The 14933-nt window shown below is 51.6% G+C and overlaps 1 protein-coding gene across 1 annotated transcript in view; it reads right to left on the reverse strand.

The window, feature by feature from the left end:
* The window catches only part of CYFIP2 (cytoplasmic FMR1 interacting protein 2), a 55268-nt gene that overhangs the window by 37955 nt on the left and 2380 nt on the right, over positions 1 to 14933 (reverse strand). The window contains 8 exon segments of the mRNA XM_055813021.1: positions 1388 to 1492; positions 2678 to 2806; positions 3497 to 3593; positions 3923 to 4104; positions 5125 to 5226; positions 8050 to 8127; positions 8206 to 8295; positions 10353 to 10493. Coding sequence (XP_055668996.1) covers positions 1388 to 1492; positions 2678 to 2806; positions 3497 to 3593; positions 3923 to 4104; positions 5125 to 5226; positions 8050 to 8127; positions 8206 to 8295; positions 10353 to 10469 — 900 coding nt within the window. The 5' untranslated portion in view covers positions 10470 to 10493.

A 14933-nucleotide genomic window follows, 5' to 3' on the forward strand; every position in this document is an offset into this window, starting at 1 on the left:
TCTGCTGAAAGAGTGATGGGGAAGAAGCATTCTGTGCCCCCCCAGAAATCATCATCTTCTCATTTTCCCTGATGTGGAGCAAATGTTGGTAACAAAACCTAATTTTTTCCTCTCAGGAGAAAGATTAATGCAATGGAGGCAAAAGGACTCTGGAAGGACTGCTCAAGCTCATTAGGTCTAAAAGAAAACTAATTGCTCCACCTGGGAAGTTATTCTGCTATCCTCCTGCCATACTGTTAGCCCTTGCTGCCAATACATTAGCCCCTTGCCAAACCCCCCTGCCTCCTAGAGCTGCCCTGCCGCAAACCTGAAATGACTCCTGGACCCAGCCTGTGCGCAGATGCAATAGAAATGCCACCGGTGGTGCTATGCGGGGTCTCAGCCCCCCCTTCTCCATCTGCCACTGGTGACTGGTGCCTCACGCACACCAGAGTTTGGGGGAGCCACAGGATTATCCCAAATGTTTCTTGTGCTGAGTTGCCCCAGGGCAATGCAGCCTGGCCTCCAGCTGTGGACCAGCCCAGGGCTGGACTCAGCTGCACGTGTGCATGGGCAGAGGGAGGTTGCACCGCTGCTTCCCACCCTGTCACTGGGAGCATCGACCTCTCACAGGCCTTTCCCCAGCCCCCAGATCTCAGATAAGACAAAAATGGTTCATCAAACCACTGGGTGAGCCCTTTGAGGAACTTGCTGAGCCCCTCCAAGTCCCAGCTGACACAAGCTCCCCAAGAAGCCTTTTCTGTCTTACAGGGAGCAGTTCACACACAAAATGAGACTGCCAGGTCACATGTTGGCTGGCCAGCTGTGTCCTCTGTCCCTCAGCTCCTCAGCTTGCTGAGGGAAAAGGGACTGCAACCATCACCCACACAGCCCTCAGCAAACCAGCCAGGTTTGCCTGTGCCCTGAAATCACGGTGCTCCTCAGGAGACTGCAAAGCTGCCTCAGAAATGTGCGAAGAGGCAGAAGCAACGTCAGTCTGGCACGTCCTTCCCTCATCCACAAAACAGACAGCCCCCGCGGCAGGAAGCAAGCGGAGCCCTCGTGGCCCCAGCGAGGGCTGCAGGGTCCTCAGCTCCCACCACCTCCCTGGCTCCAGCACCACGGGAGCAGAGCCAGCCCCAGGCACTGCTCACCCATCCTCAGCCTGGCTGGTGGCACTGAGGGCTGGCATCGCTTCTATCAGCCACGCTGCAGCTCTGTGCCCATGCACATTCACAGCAATCCCATTCCTCATCCTTTAGCCTTCATAATCGCTCGACCTTTTGGATTTTTTGGACTTGTAAATTATTCCTGCAGTTTGTTTTTTGCTGGCAGCATGTGCAGTGGTACAGGTTGCTAATTCACTGATCTGCAATAAACCCCAGCCTCACCCAGACGGGTCACTGACCTTGAAGAATTTGTCTATTTTGCTAAGGTTGATTCTCTTCTTGGCATCCAACTTGTAAATGTTGCTGACATTCCCATCCATAAGATACAGGCCAAACCCCATCACCTGGAGAAGACGGAAAGGCTAGGTTTCATTAGCGTGAAGGCAGCAGCACAAGACAAGGACAGTTCTCCACCATTTACCATCAGGAAAGACCATTCCAGGCTCCTGTACTACCTGTCACTCAACCCAAAAGTCTTGTCCACCCAAAGGCAAACAGTTACTCCCAGAGAAGAATTGAAAACATTTAAAATATTCTCCTGCATTGACTTTTCCCCTTTAATTCAGTACAAATCACTACAGACATTCAAACTACCCATATTATCCTTCAAAGAACCATAGTTGACTCGTACCGTGGTAATGAACTTCTTATGGTAACAGTGACTGCAATCACTGTAATAACTGACTGACAGCAAGGACAAACAGACAAAACGAGCAGATATCTGGCACATTCAGCTTGAGGGCGCTTCATCGAGTCAGGAAACCAAACCTGGAAGGATCTGCCTTCTGCAGGGAATTATTGCTGGGAGTGGGCATCAAGAACAAATTTCAGTGTTGCAAAGTTAGTGGTGATTTTGGCATGTCCTATACAGTTACCCAGGTCAAGCCCACAATCCTGCACGTCAATGCACAACAGAAAAAAACCCTTCCAGCTCTGGAGAGTACAGGGCACCCACCAGTGCTCTCATCCGTCAGCAGAGGACCACCACCTCCACGTATGTGCTTAGTCCTAGGCAAGCAGAGCTGCTGGCAACCTTGGGAAGGATTGGAGGAAAGGATAGAGATGGAGATGGGGAAGAGCAGAGGAAAGGGAGAGAGGAAGAAAGATTTTTCTATAGGAATATGAGAGAATGGCAGAAAGGACAGCAGAGAAATGATGGCAGAAGGTCCAAGTTACAGCAGAAACAGAGGCAGCTCACAGCCACTTCCAGCCTGTTCAGCAACACAAGAAGAGGGGAAAATGGGTAGACTGAGGTATTGCAGCAGAAGACACAAATTAACAGGAATCAGAAGGGAAACAGGAAAATGAGGAAGGCAGCATTGCTGCTGCATGCAGAGAGCCTTCCGATCTCATAGCAACTTGTGTGTCCAGAGGACACTGGCTTTGCAGAGAAGGGATGCATGTAAACCCAAAGGAGCAAAAAATAAAGAAAATTAAGAGAAACATTGTCCTGGGAGGGAATTTCATTTTACTAAAACAAAAATGAAACTACACAAGCACCCAGCCCCACGAGCATGGCCAAACCTCACCTTTAAGAGCATGTGCTTCTCGCTGGGAGTGAGGTACATCTTGTTTTCATAGTAATCCACACAGATGTTGACAATATCAGCCAGCAGTTCTTCATAGCCAGGGATAACTTCTAGTTGTTGGTGCAGACACTGAAACATCAACAGGGACATTATCCACATGGACAGAGGAACAGCAGAAACCAGGAGAGAAACATATTTGAAGGATTAAGAGTAGAATGATGAGGTTTCTGCAAACCTTGTCTGTGTGCTTTTCTTAAGCTACCAGCAGAAGATTGACCTCATGCTACTACCTGTAAGGAACAATCTCCCTTCTGCAGGATAGCTCTCCCCTTCAGACTGATTACAACAGCCAAATATCAGACAGCGAGATGTAAAGAAAGATGCCTCAGAAGCAGGCTTTCTGACTCTCTCCTGTCTCTGCGCAGTATTTTATCTCATTAGCAGAAGCTACAGAGCCTGTGGAGTGTGGAGGGTCATGGGGTCTGAACTGCAGTCCCTGTGCTGTCACACAGATGGACTGGATGGATTTCCTGGGGAAAACAGGAGAAGAGCTTCTGGAACAACCTCCCCTTCAAGGGCTCTTCTTGCATCTTTTTGACCTTCATCTTTGTCTTGACGTAGAGACCTTCAAAGCCAGCCAGGATGACCCACGAGAAGGAGATATTGCTAGAATTACACAGCCTGACCAAAAGACTATCAGGGTCAGTGGCAACGACCCAACAGCTATTGCCACAGTCTGGTCTGAAGTGCTGTCATCCTTGGTGAGATCATTGTCTCTACTCACGGAGAAGTTAGGTGGTTCAGAGAAAAGGGACCTGCCTGTGTGATGCGGTTGTGGTTTGCCAGGAACATGGAGAGGTTCTGGGACTCCTGGATGGACTGGGGGTCTGCCATCTTCCGCAGAAACTGGGCAGCTCTGGAAGGGAGAAATCCAACATCACGCAGGATCGCTCACCCAATGTGAGACTCTGACCACCCATCTTCCCTGTTTGACCTGCAGCTGCAGTGCAGCAGCCTCAGAGCCCCCTGCAGCGCAACTCTGCTCTTTCCTCGTTCTACCAAGAGGGAACTGAAACACAACAGGGCTCAGATTTGCCTAAACCCGTAAAGAGAGCCTACGACAGCGCAGAAACCCAACCTCCAGCCTCCTGATGTCCATCGGACCTCACTGCTGGGCACACCAGGTGCTCCCCTGCAGACCAGGCACGGATCTGTTCCCACCACCACCACATCACCCCCTCTCACCTTTTGTAAGCAGAATGGTCATTTTTGACGCTGCACTTCATGTTCTTCAGCTCATCCAGGACAGCGAACATGTTAATGAACTTGCCCAGGGTGAGGAGATAGGCCTCAGAGACGAAGTCCTTCCTCCGCTCAGCATGGCACAGTCGCTTCACCTCGCTGCAGAACCGCTCAATAGCCTTGCGCTGGAAGGCAGGAGGACAGGGTCATCCCAGCAGCAGCTCATGCATGATCACTGTACCACCACTGGGATCCCCTTCCACCCACCCACCACCCCCTTCCTTTTACAAAAGCATTCTGCTGGAGATGGAGGCTCCAGAGTCCCTGTCCACTGCCACCACGAAACAGCAGCATTACAATGTGCTGCAGACAAACATCCCCAACACTGGAGAGGTGAAGGGGGCTCAAACCCTCCGTTTGCACCTGCCCTGAGTGCAGCGTGTTCCGTGAAATCAGGCTTCAGTTTTTCAGGCGGGGCGCAAAGACCTCAAGGACATAAAACCTAAAAATGATGGTGAAACCCAGCTGCAGCCAGTTACAAACGCAGGCGGTGATGTGGCGAGGTCCCCAGAGCCCGCAGCAGCTCTGCACTTGCCACGTGGTCATGGCTCTGTTGGGATCTAAGCATATTATTTTGCAAAGTACCTCAAGTGTGGCAACGGCTAAATTTAAGCTTTGGTGCTCTTTGCCAGCTGACCCCTGTGTTCAGGGGGCTGTGAGCTCATGCCTGTTCCTGCTGGCACAGCAGGAGGGTGTCCAGCTGCACGGCTGCATCCCACCCCAGGCACCAGCTGTACCACCAGCCCTCAGCTCTTCCTGGCTTTGCTTCAGAGGGAAGAGCAGAAGAGCAAGCTGTGCTGGCGCCGGTGGAGAAACAGCTTTTCACATCCACCAGCCAACACCCCAGACAAACAGGAGCCCGCGCCACCCACGAGCTCCACACAGCGGGGGCTCTGGTCCTCCATGACTTCAAGGGCTGAGGTGTGCTCACTCCCAACTCGTACACAAGATTTCAGGGCTCAGCAAGGGGCACAGATTCCCCTTCAGACAGGTCCCAGGTATCTGCTGGCGGCTTCAAGGGAGGGAGCTATGGGGGGCTCGGGGCCCCTCCGAGCAGGCCTGGCAGGCAAGGATAGCACAGCCTTGTTAGGCTAAGTTAACATCCAAGTAATAAATCATTTTTCCCTCTCTCTTTGACCACTTACCTGAAAATACATGAACTTCATAAGCTTGGTGACTTCTGGCTCCAGGACTTCCACCGTCTTCTCATAGATCTCCACTCGGTTTGGCTGCTCGTTACATTTCACCTGCGTTGCAAAGACAAATCACACTTGTCAGCATCAGTTTCTAACGCAGCTGTGGACTGCAACAGCCACCATCTTCTGCTCGTTGCACAGCGAATCCTGTCCCCATCGGAGGACAATGGGGGGATCAGAGGGAGCTTGCTCTCAAGGCAACAGCTGAGAGCAGAGGGGGCTGTTTCTCAGATGGGAAATTCCCTCCACGCATTATAAACACGGCACTGAGAAATCTACGTCTTCTAATGCATTTGGGTGGGGTAGAACACCTGCAACGTGGGGTCTGGACTTGCTACACAATGTGGGAATGTTGTATTGTAAAGTTATCCAAGACTTTGTCCGGCAAAGTCCCATGAACACGCAAGGCACCAGGCTACGGTTCTGCTAGAGCCTCGCTGGGATGATTTTGGTTCTGTTGCTGACCTGTTCAAAATCACTGGGCTTATATGCGCCTAGCAGCAACAAAGTGAGTCACCTACACTGGAATCCCAGGAAGCTAAATGTAAGCACTTGTTCAGCTGTTACCCATCTCATTTCCAGTTACTTGAAGTCATTACCAAACTTCTATGCCCCAACCGCCCAGGGCAATGCATCCTGCTGTCCTCCGGTTTTGTTTCCAGCTGTTGCTGACACAAGTCTGTGACAGGGCTGACAGCTCTCATGCAAATTTAGTAGCACAGCAGCTGATGCACAGGGCACGAGGGGACAAATCAGCCAGCTTTACGTGTGGGAAGTTACAAAAGTAACTTTGCTTTCTGTAGCGGGGGATCCAATGTCCCCGCCCTGGTGTTTCACACCGCAGTCAGGCAATGCTGGTGGCCATGAGGATGTAGCTCGCGGCAGGGAGGAGTGGTGCACATCCAGGTGTAGGCTCTGTTCTTCACCCGTGAAACCACGGTCTCTGACGTAGCACAAGGAGGTGTAGGTGACGAAGCAGCCAGGCTGGGGGGCTGAGGACAGGACACCCTGGCCACAGCCACGTGCCCCATGGCAAAGCACAGTGGTCACTGCAAGACCAAATCTGGTGAATCTGCAAATGAACCCTCTGCCGTGGTGGTGTCTGCTGGCTGCTCCTCTGTCACATGTGGCACTGCCTGCAGCCCTGCCGGAGGACGGGGCAGAGAGCAGGGACCCCACAAGCTGTGCTCAGAGAAGCACCATCATTGCAGGGGTGACCGGGATGGGAGGACACTCAAACACCAGAACAGATTATCTGTAGTGCTGTCTTGCCACCAGCTCAGCCACAGCCTGCCTTCTGTTAGCGCAGTCAGGAGAGGCAACAGCAGCACAGCATCAAATATAAATTGGAGATAAGCACATATCCAATCAGCAGCAGAAACCTCCCCGTGGCTGGGTCTTACGAGACCATCAGCAGAGTATAACCTGCGGGGAACTGAAGTTTGACCTTTCCCAGGGAATGACAAACATGGGCACTTCCAGCCATGTGGAAATATTTTTTCCTGGCTCCACAAACCCTGGCTGCAAACCCTTTTATCTGTAGGGTTAATGGAAGTGCACTGCACCCGCCCCAGCGTGTCGCCAGTCAGTGTTTTTGCAGGGATCCAGCGCGTGTTCACATTGCAGAAGACAAGCTCTGAGCTGGAGTCTGAATCATGGTTAGTGGGCCACACAGGCAACCTTACTCATGTCTGTAGGTGTTTGCAGGACGAAACCACCAAAATTCAGGTTGGAGAGAGGAGGGCTAGAAAACAGTTGAAGCAGAACTAGCAGCAGAGGAGAACGATTAAACCTGGGGGGGTTGATCAAGATCCTCAGGTATATCACCAGCAAAGAAGGGCATTTGGAGAAACATTTCTGACACATCAAAGTGCTCCCTCATGCATCCTCACAAAAATTCTACAATTCTGGGGCTCCCACAGGAGGAGAGCGAGCACCCTGGAGTCTGGGCATCAGTCTGGGATGCTGAAACCTGCCCCAGCTGCCTAGTCTGCTCTGTGCAAGTCAGGGAGAGCCTGAGTCTGCCACATCTCAAGGGGACCCACCGTTTTCATCCCAAGCCACCTGGGCTCCCTTCCTTGCACAACGCAAGAGTCCACTCAGCACTGGGGCAATTTTTAACTGAAGCTGAAGTTCCTGATACATGTAGTGGTATGACACCACACAATGGCATCAGGAAAGTGTGACATAAACCAGATCCGATGATTCTATTCTTACCTTCCAAAAACTAACTGCCTTTGCCTGAAGCAAACTCCATCTCCCCAGAACACGACAGGGAGAAACACTGAAGTGGTGCACCAGGAAGGAAATAACGACACTGCTTTAACTAAAGCAAAGGCTACCCATTCTCGAGACAGAGAAGCGGACAAAGACCCAAGTACAAAACACAGCACTATCCCAAGTACTGTGCTCAGCTGAGTCCTGTTAGCAGCTGTAAGACAAACAAGATGGTCCTGCGGGGGCAAAATAACTTCAGGTGCGACTGCTTCGGGGAGCAGGGGAGGGGTTTGTGAAACCAGGAAATTTATATAAGGCCGTTGGCTTGGGGGTGAGTGTGGCTGAGTTGGGAGGTGCTGCTAGGAGCTGTCAGGGATGGAGCTTTCATATATGTGAGGGTGTAGGGCAGATGCCTTTTGTGATGGCAGCAGTATAGATCTGCTTCTGAAATGGCCACCAGCTGCTGACATCAGTGGTTGAGACTTTGGTGGGGAGAAGACAATCTGAAGAGCCAGTGGTGTCTCTTTTCAACCCCTCTATCTACTTCAGTCTTCTCTGGTTTTTTGTTCTTCCGTCTCCAGCCCAAACTAATCCGCGCTGAGGACAATACCAGCTAGGTGCTCTGGTAACATCTCTGCCTGGGAAGGGCTTGAATACCTGGGGGATGGCTCGTGAGCAGCTCCTCCATGTGTAAAGCATCACGGCGTACTCATGGCCTTCTTCCAGCATTTCATTCTGAAAGAGAGAGGCGTTGCTGGGGCAAGGCATACACTGAAGACTCGGCATCGCTGGGGCAGTACCTAGGGGACTCACCATACTGGAGTGCACTGTTGCCTGCTCGATGTACCTGGCAATGCCGGTCACAAAGGCATTTCTGTCTTCAAAGTTTGTGTCAAAATTAGCCTATGGGCAAAATGGAGAGATGGGGATTAAAACAGAGCTAGTTGCTTGCTCACCTGATACGTTCCAGCATGGGATGTGTTGGCAAAAAGCAGAATCAGTAGGGTTCCTGGGGCGTGGGAGCAGCTTACAAACAATTTGAGCTGTTGCACCTCTAGGCTTGAAGTGGATTCATATATGCAGCCTGAGATGCTTCTCAATCACATGTGTTCATTAGAGGAAATCCTGCTTATTATATATGTGAAAATATGGCAACCAAGGCTGACAAACCCCTGTAAAATCAAGCCAAACTTGGCGCAGATCTGCTACAGGAAACTGCAGCCACACCAGAGAGCAAACCTACAGCAATTATTTTAAGGATTTTAACTTGGTAACTCAAAGACAGATGCAGCCTCATTAATTTCTATTTGTGCCCTGGCTGCTGGGGGAAGACCACATCCTGTCAGCAGGAACTGCGAAGAATAAACACACAGAAAGGGCAGGGAATGAGATGGCTGGAAAACATAAATATGAAAGTCAGCACTCATCCAGGTGCTGTTACCAGTGCTAGTGTTGCTCTTGCAAGCAGATGCTCTGGGACAAACAGTTGTTTTGGAAGCTGAGCTACTGCTTTGGGTCGGGACAGGGGAGCACGGAAGTGCAGAGCGAGGCGGGGGATGAGAAAGCAGCTCCTCAGCCTCTCTGCGCCAAGCGCCCGTTCACACGCTCTGTGCTCGGGGAACTTCCTCTGCAAAGGCTGGCTGATGGTATCTGCTGAAGCACAGAGCACACGCAAGTCCCAAGCACCCAGAGCTGCTCCTTGCAATGACATTAGCACTGCAGTGACCACGCTCACCTCAGTAACTGATTTCCTGAGCAGAAAAGCTGGGAGCACTGGCCCGTGGCCACAGGGCTACTCCTCTTAGCACCTCCAGGACATCAAATGTGACTAATGTGACAACAAAAGCTGAGGCTGCGTATGCATTTCTAGCTAGAAAGGGAGAGAGCTACGTACAAACTGAGCATGATGAGGAAAGAGGCTTGGCCAACACCTTTAGATCCAGTTTAGAGGAGGTCTTTAGCTGTGTGCACACACTCGTGGCCCTGAAAGGAGGCTGTGCCATAAGGCTGAACCCTGCGCCCCTCACAGGACACAAGCCAGCAAAGACTAGGAATTTATTGAAAGAAGAGATAAGCAAAAAATGCTAACAAGACTTCCCAGGAAGAGCTGAAATTTGAGCAGCCCAGAACTGCCTTTGGGTCCAATAACCCGTAGAGATGCTAACGTTACTGAACGAGCCCGCGGTCTGACCTGCTGAAAGAGATACTGTAATTTCAGACCCCTGCGTGCATGGCACAGCAATCACTGTGCGGGTGTATTTATACACTGTCATGGGTAAGTCATGAATTCAGGAGTGGCAGGATGGAGAAAGTAACCCCATATTATATTTAACCCTGGGTGTGTGCTATAGGGCAGGGTGTGGTGGCCAAGCAGCCAGGGCATCCTGCTGCGGATCCAGAAGCAGGAGGCTGAGCCTTGCCCTGGGCTCATGCCAAGCTTGGCTTGGTAAGTGCAGCTGCAGTCAAATCTGTGGTTGTCCAAAGCAGAGAAGTGATTCTAGCAACTGCCCTCCCTTGCATGCCATCAGCTCCCCAGCCCAGCGGCTCCAGCTGTGCTAGCCGCACAGGCCAGCCAAAGTCATGCAGAACTTTGATTTTGATCTGCTTAGATGCATGTAGTACCATAAAAAGGAAGCACAGAAATATGCGAACAATGAAACATCACTGACAACTTTCTCTGCTAATACAATTATCTCCTGCTTCCTAGCCAGTCATGCACTCTGGTCCTCATTTTTAACTTCCCTAAGTCTTGCTCAGCCTTCAAGATCCCTTTCACCCAGCGCTTTCCTTTTAAAGACTCTGTGAACAGATTTGTGGCTAGATCTGTTCTGGACATTTCCTTAAGCATGCTGAACCCAGGATGTTTTTGGCTAGTTCTCACAGCACCATGTGCCCCTGTACTTTGCATGAGCTACTGGAATCACCCTCCCCGCCCCGCCAGCTCTGGGAGCTGAAGGTACCTGGTACATGATGGAGGAGGGAGGCGGTTCGATGCATGGCTGCTGGTCCGGCAGAGGCAGCTCCTCCAGTAAGTCCACATTGGACAAGGCATCCTCTAGCGTGACGTGAGTGGTCATGGTTCTGGATGTTCCGTTTCCACACTAAATCCAAAGGAAAAGAGAGGGAGATAGACAGACAGACACCAGCCAGAAGACTGAGTGGGAAAGTGCCAAAGGACAAAATCAGAACCATGACTGGCTGGCACTGCAGGAGGCATGATCCTGGCTTATCTCATTTTCCTTTTCTTATGTATTTATGTCATCTCTATGTCATTTCTCCTTCCATGATTCAATAGCAGAGCAGGAATGCAGAATAAGAGGAACACAACTACCCACTCATGCCCTTCTCTGCTTAACTCTATGCAAAACTGTTGAAGACAGAGAACAGCTGGGTGCTGCACTGCAGCTTTAGCAGCCCCGAGTGAAAGCCTGTGCTCTGAAATTCAAAGCGGTGCTATCAAAAATATCTCTTGAAAGAGCATGATTAGAAAAGTATGACTGATGCTGACACTCACATGCTCTCCTTCTCACACACATGAATGGTACTGGAAACTGTAAACAACAAACTGCCTTCTCAAAGGTGCACCGGAATGGATCGAGTGCTGCGCAGGCAGGCTGTGGCACTGCAAGGTGCTGTTAAAAAGAATTTCACTGCTTTTACCACACACGCGGAGTCCCCTTCCCAGTCCCAGCCTGCTGTGAAGCTGCCAGTGGTGCCAGCTGCATAGGAAATAAAGAGCAAAGGGAAACGTTTCTGAAAGCTCACTGGCACTTACCCCAGGCAGGCTACCTCATGGGAACCACAGGACAAACCTCTATGTCCCTTATCTCCTCTGCCGTTCACCTTTGCTGTAAGCGCACAAGCATGGAGGGATGGCTGCTGTCACCCAGGCTAAGCGCTTGTATAATCACAGCTACTGGGCTTCCTCAGTTAATACCTAATCCATGTGCAATAGCTGTGGCCAACCTACAGCGTGTCTCCTAGAAAAACACCCGACTGAATTTAAGCATTTGCAGAGAGAGAACCAATTTTAAATACTGACATGTCGTTCAATCAGCAAATCACCCCCCAGTGCTTTTTTCCTCCACTCAGAGCCTGTCTAGTTTCAGATGTGAGCCATGTGAGTTTTATCACTCTAATCTGCGAGACAGTACAGCTCTTTATTATAAAAGTTCTCATCAAGATACTCACACATTTCAATAAAACACCCTGCAAGCTTTGCTTTGGCTCAAGCAAGTAGACTGAGCTCTTTGTCAGTCTTGCTACAGAGCGTATTTTCCAATCCTTTAATCACCTCTTTGGCTTTTCATTAAGCTTGATCCAATTTTGCAACTTTTTTTGCCGAAGCACAGACACCATAGCAGGACACAAGGTTCCAGTGGTGTCTGCACAAGTGCCAGATACAACAGCAACGTAACCTCCCTCCTTGCATACAACCACAGCAGCTCCTCTGGTCACAACAGCATCACTATAGGCAGTCATATTCAGCTGATGATCTGCTACAAATCCCTTAGGTTCTGGTCCCAATTGAGTCACTGTTTCCAAGAATGTAACTTGGCTTTTCATTTCCAGCACTGGGGACATCCAGACACATGCACCCGGCAAGGACCACAGCGAAGGGGGATGCATGCTGCGTGCAGTCCTGGGGCAGCTTCATGTTGGGTGACGAGAGGCACAAGTCTGCTGCTGTGCCTCTTGCCATCGCTGCTGCCTGCACACATTGGCTGAAAGAAGATGTATGTGCCTGGTAAAACCCATTCCACCTCCACAAATGCCTTCCCAAGGTACCAGGCAGCTGAGAAGCAGGCTCAGTTATACCTGCAGCTAAAGCACCATGAAGTGCCTGGGGGAAAAAAAAATAATCTCAAGCAGCCCTTTCCCTACATGCTCAAATTTCTGTTTCCTTCTTCACCCCTCTTTGCTAAAATGGTTTCCTGTTACAAATTGTAGCAACTGTCAAAACCAGACATTACGTCCTGGCACGCCGCAGGCAGGAGCGGCTTCCTCCCTGCCTGCAAGCACCAGCGTGCTGCTCAGCACCGGGCGGCTGGCTCAGCTCGCCCAGCCCCATGGGCCCCCTCAGCTGCCCACTCGCCACCACCGTCCTCCAGCACCTAAAGACTCACCTCTGGGTTCCCAGAGCATCCCTGGTACCCACACATGCTTCATTACATGCTTTGGCTCTGGGAAGACAAAACGCTTCCATTTTATAGCTTTGAGGGCTGTGGCTGATTATTTGGGCTCATTTCTCCTTTTTCTAAGGCCATTTGCGCAAGGTGTTGGCAGTTTGCTGTAATAAAAGATGATTCCTTGATAACCCTGTGACACCCAAAGAGCTCAGCAGTTCAAGGGACAAAATTACTGCTGCTCTTTGGGCCATACCAGGAGATACAGCCCCAAATACAGCATCACGATCCTGCTGTGCCAGGAAGCACACAAACCTGTGAGACTAGGCTAGTCCCTCCCCTAAAGATCTTGCACTCAAATAGAGGAAGAGAGGCAGCATGTAGAAATACACCAACAGAAAAGGAAGCGTCAAGCCACAGTGAGCAAGCAGTGCCATCTGCCCGCCCCGTGCTTTGCCATGGCTGAGCAGAATGCAAGAATCTGGATGCAGGTGGAAAAACTACACAGACTTTGAGGGTTTAATAGATGAGTCTTTGCAGGGTCTCCCAGTTTCCATCCTACACTTTCTTAAGCCCAACAGCAAAACAACAAAGGCTACAGGGAAATGCAAGGTCTGCCAGGACTTCCCCTGGGTCTCATGCCTGTAGCACTGCAGCAGACAGCAATCTTGTGGCTGGAGCATGTGACAGAGGGACTACTGGTCCAGGGCCAGCAGACATGGATCATCACCCCAGATCATCCACAGAAGAGCAGCCTCAAGCGATCCCCATCTGCCTGTGCCACGGCCCCTCGCCTGCCCCTTGGGGTGGCTGTAGGGCTGGCTCCCTCCTCCTGGGTGGGCTCCCCTGCCAGCTGTATGCACCCAGCAGGTCCAGGGGTCGTGCACCGGTACAGAGGCTGGGGAAGGCTCTGAAGGCATTAGCAATTGCTTGGCTCAGTCCATGTGGCACACCACGGTGTCTCCCCGCACAGGGGCTGCCTGGGAGAGCCGAAAGGGGAAGCTCCACCGCCACAGACCCATGCAGCCCTCCCTCACCTTCCTGCAAAAAGGTTTCTAACATAAATGTGCTGGGGCCGCCCTGGAAAATCCAGCTTCATCCCCTCGGTCCAGCGATGAGGGGGGCAGCTGTCAGGTAACATGGCAGCGACCAAGGGGCTCCAGCTCAGGCCAGATGGGGATCCCTGGGGACACTCATCAAGAAGTCCTCATTAAGCCCTAACCACCATCCACCACCTGGGCCTCAGGGCAGGGGCTGCGGCGCCGGGAAGAGCAGTCAGCCCATGTTTGGTGGGTTGCCAATGGCGCTGTGGCACATGTGGCGTGGGCTGGGGGCCATACCACGAGGGGAGCAGGGCAGCAGCCTGCCCAGGAACGGGGCTTTTTTGCTGCCCAAACACATGTGCAGCAGGGCGAGCTCTCGCTGCAGGAAGCGCATCCTGCCTGCATCCTGCCTGCATCCTGCCTGCGTGGACTCAAACGGCCACACCGGCTGCTGGGAGGCGTCTCGCAAAGCTACGGTCTTCTCCACGTCCCACTGCTGGTCAGAAAGGCCCAAGTCCCTCTTGTCCTACATGTTTTAGCAAAACAACGTGAGCCCGAACCCCAGTGAACCCACCCCAGTGAAACCCTGGAGAGAGACGCAGCCACAGGGCTGGTTACCTCTTCTGCTAATGAGTGTCAGGGCTAATGAGCGCAGTGCTGCCCACACTTTCTGCCCATGGGCTGCAGAACCTTCCTCTCCCCATCCCGCATCTCAGCCACAACCCCTTGGGCCACCTCTTACACCTTCTAAAGCCAAACGATCACAGAGGCACCAAGGCTTCTAGACACCACAGGGAGCCAGCCAGGCGGGTCCCTGCACAGGGCATGGCCCCACCACCCCGAAATGGAAGCAAAGAGTTCCCGATGTGGTGACTGTTGTGGCAGCAGCCTGGGGGCCAGATTTAACAGCCGGCGCAGGAAGGCTTTGAGAAGGAGCGGGGATGGACATCCCAGATGTCTGAACTTGCAGAGCAGGTCCTACCTTCCTCACCAAAACGCTTGCCCAGAAGTACCAGTGCAGTATCATCCTCTTCGCAGCGAGAGGAACAAAGATGACTTTATTGTTAGAGCAGCTTGGTGGAACAAAGAAAGACTTTTAAAAGCAGGGCCATAACGAATGTTGCATGCATGTGCACTCGGCTTCAAAGCTGCACAGCTGAGAGCTCTGGGGAAGTGGCACAGGCTTGTTTTAGTTTTTCAGCTCACCTCCTCCTACAGCAGATGTTCACGCTGGAGCTGCAATAGCTACCAAGAGCAGGAAAAGGGGCAAGAAAAAATGGGAATTGCCCCGGAGACTGGCAGTAAGACAGGGGTCCAAGCCCGGCAAGCCTGGGCTGAGACAGGCAGCAAAATGAATTTTGCTGGGGAGATG

The sequence above is a fragment of the Falco peregrinus genome, chromosome 8, assembly GCF_023634155.1.
Source record: "Falco peregrinus isolate bFalPer1 chromosome 8, bFalPer1.pri, whole genome shotgun sequence".
Lineage (NCBI taxonomy): Eukaryota > Metazoa > Chordata > Aves > Falconiformes > Falconidae > Falco > Falco peregrinus.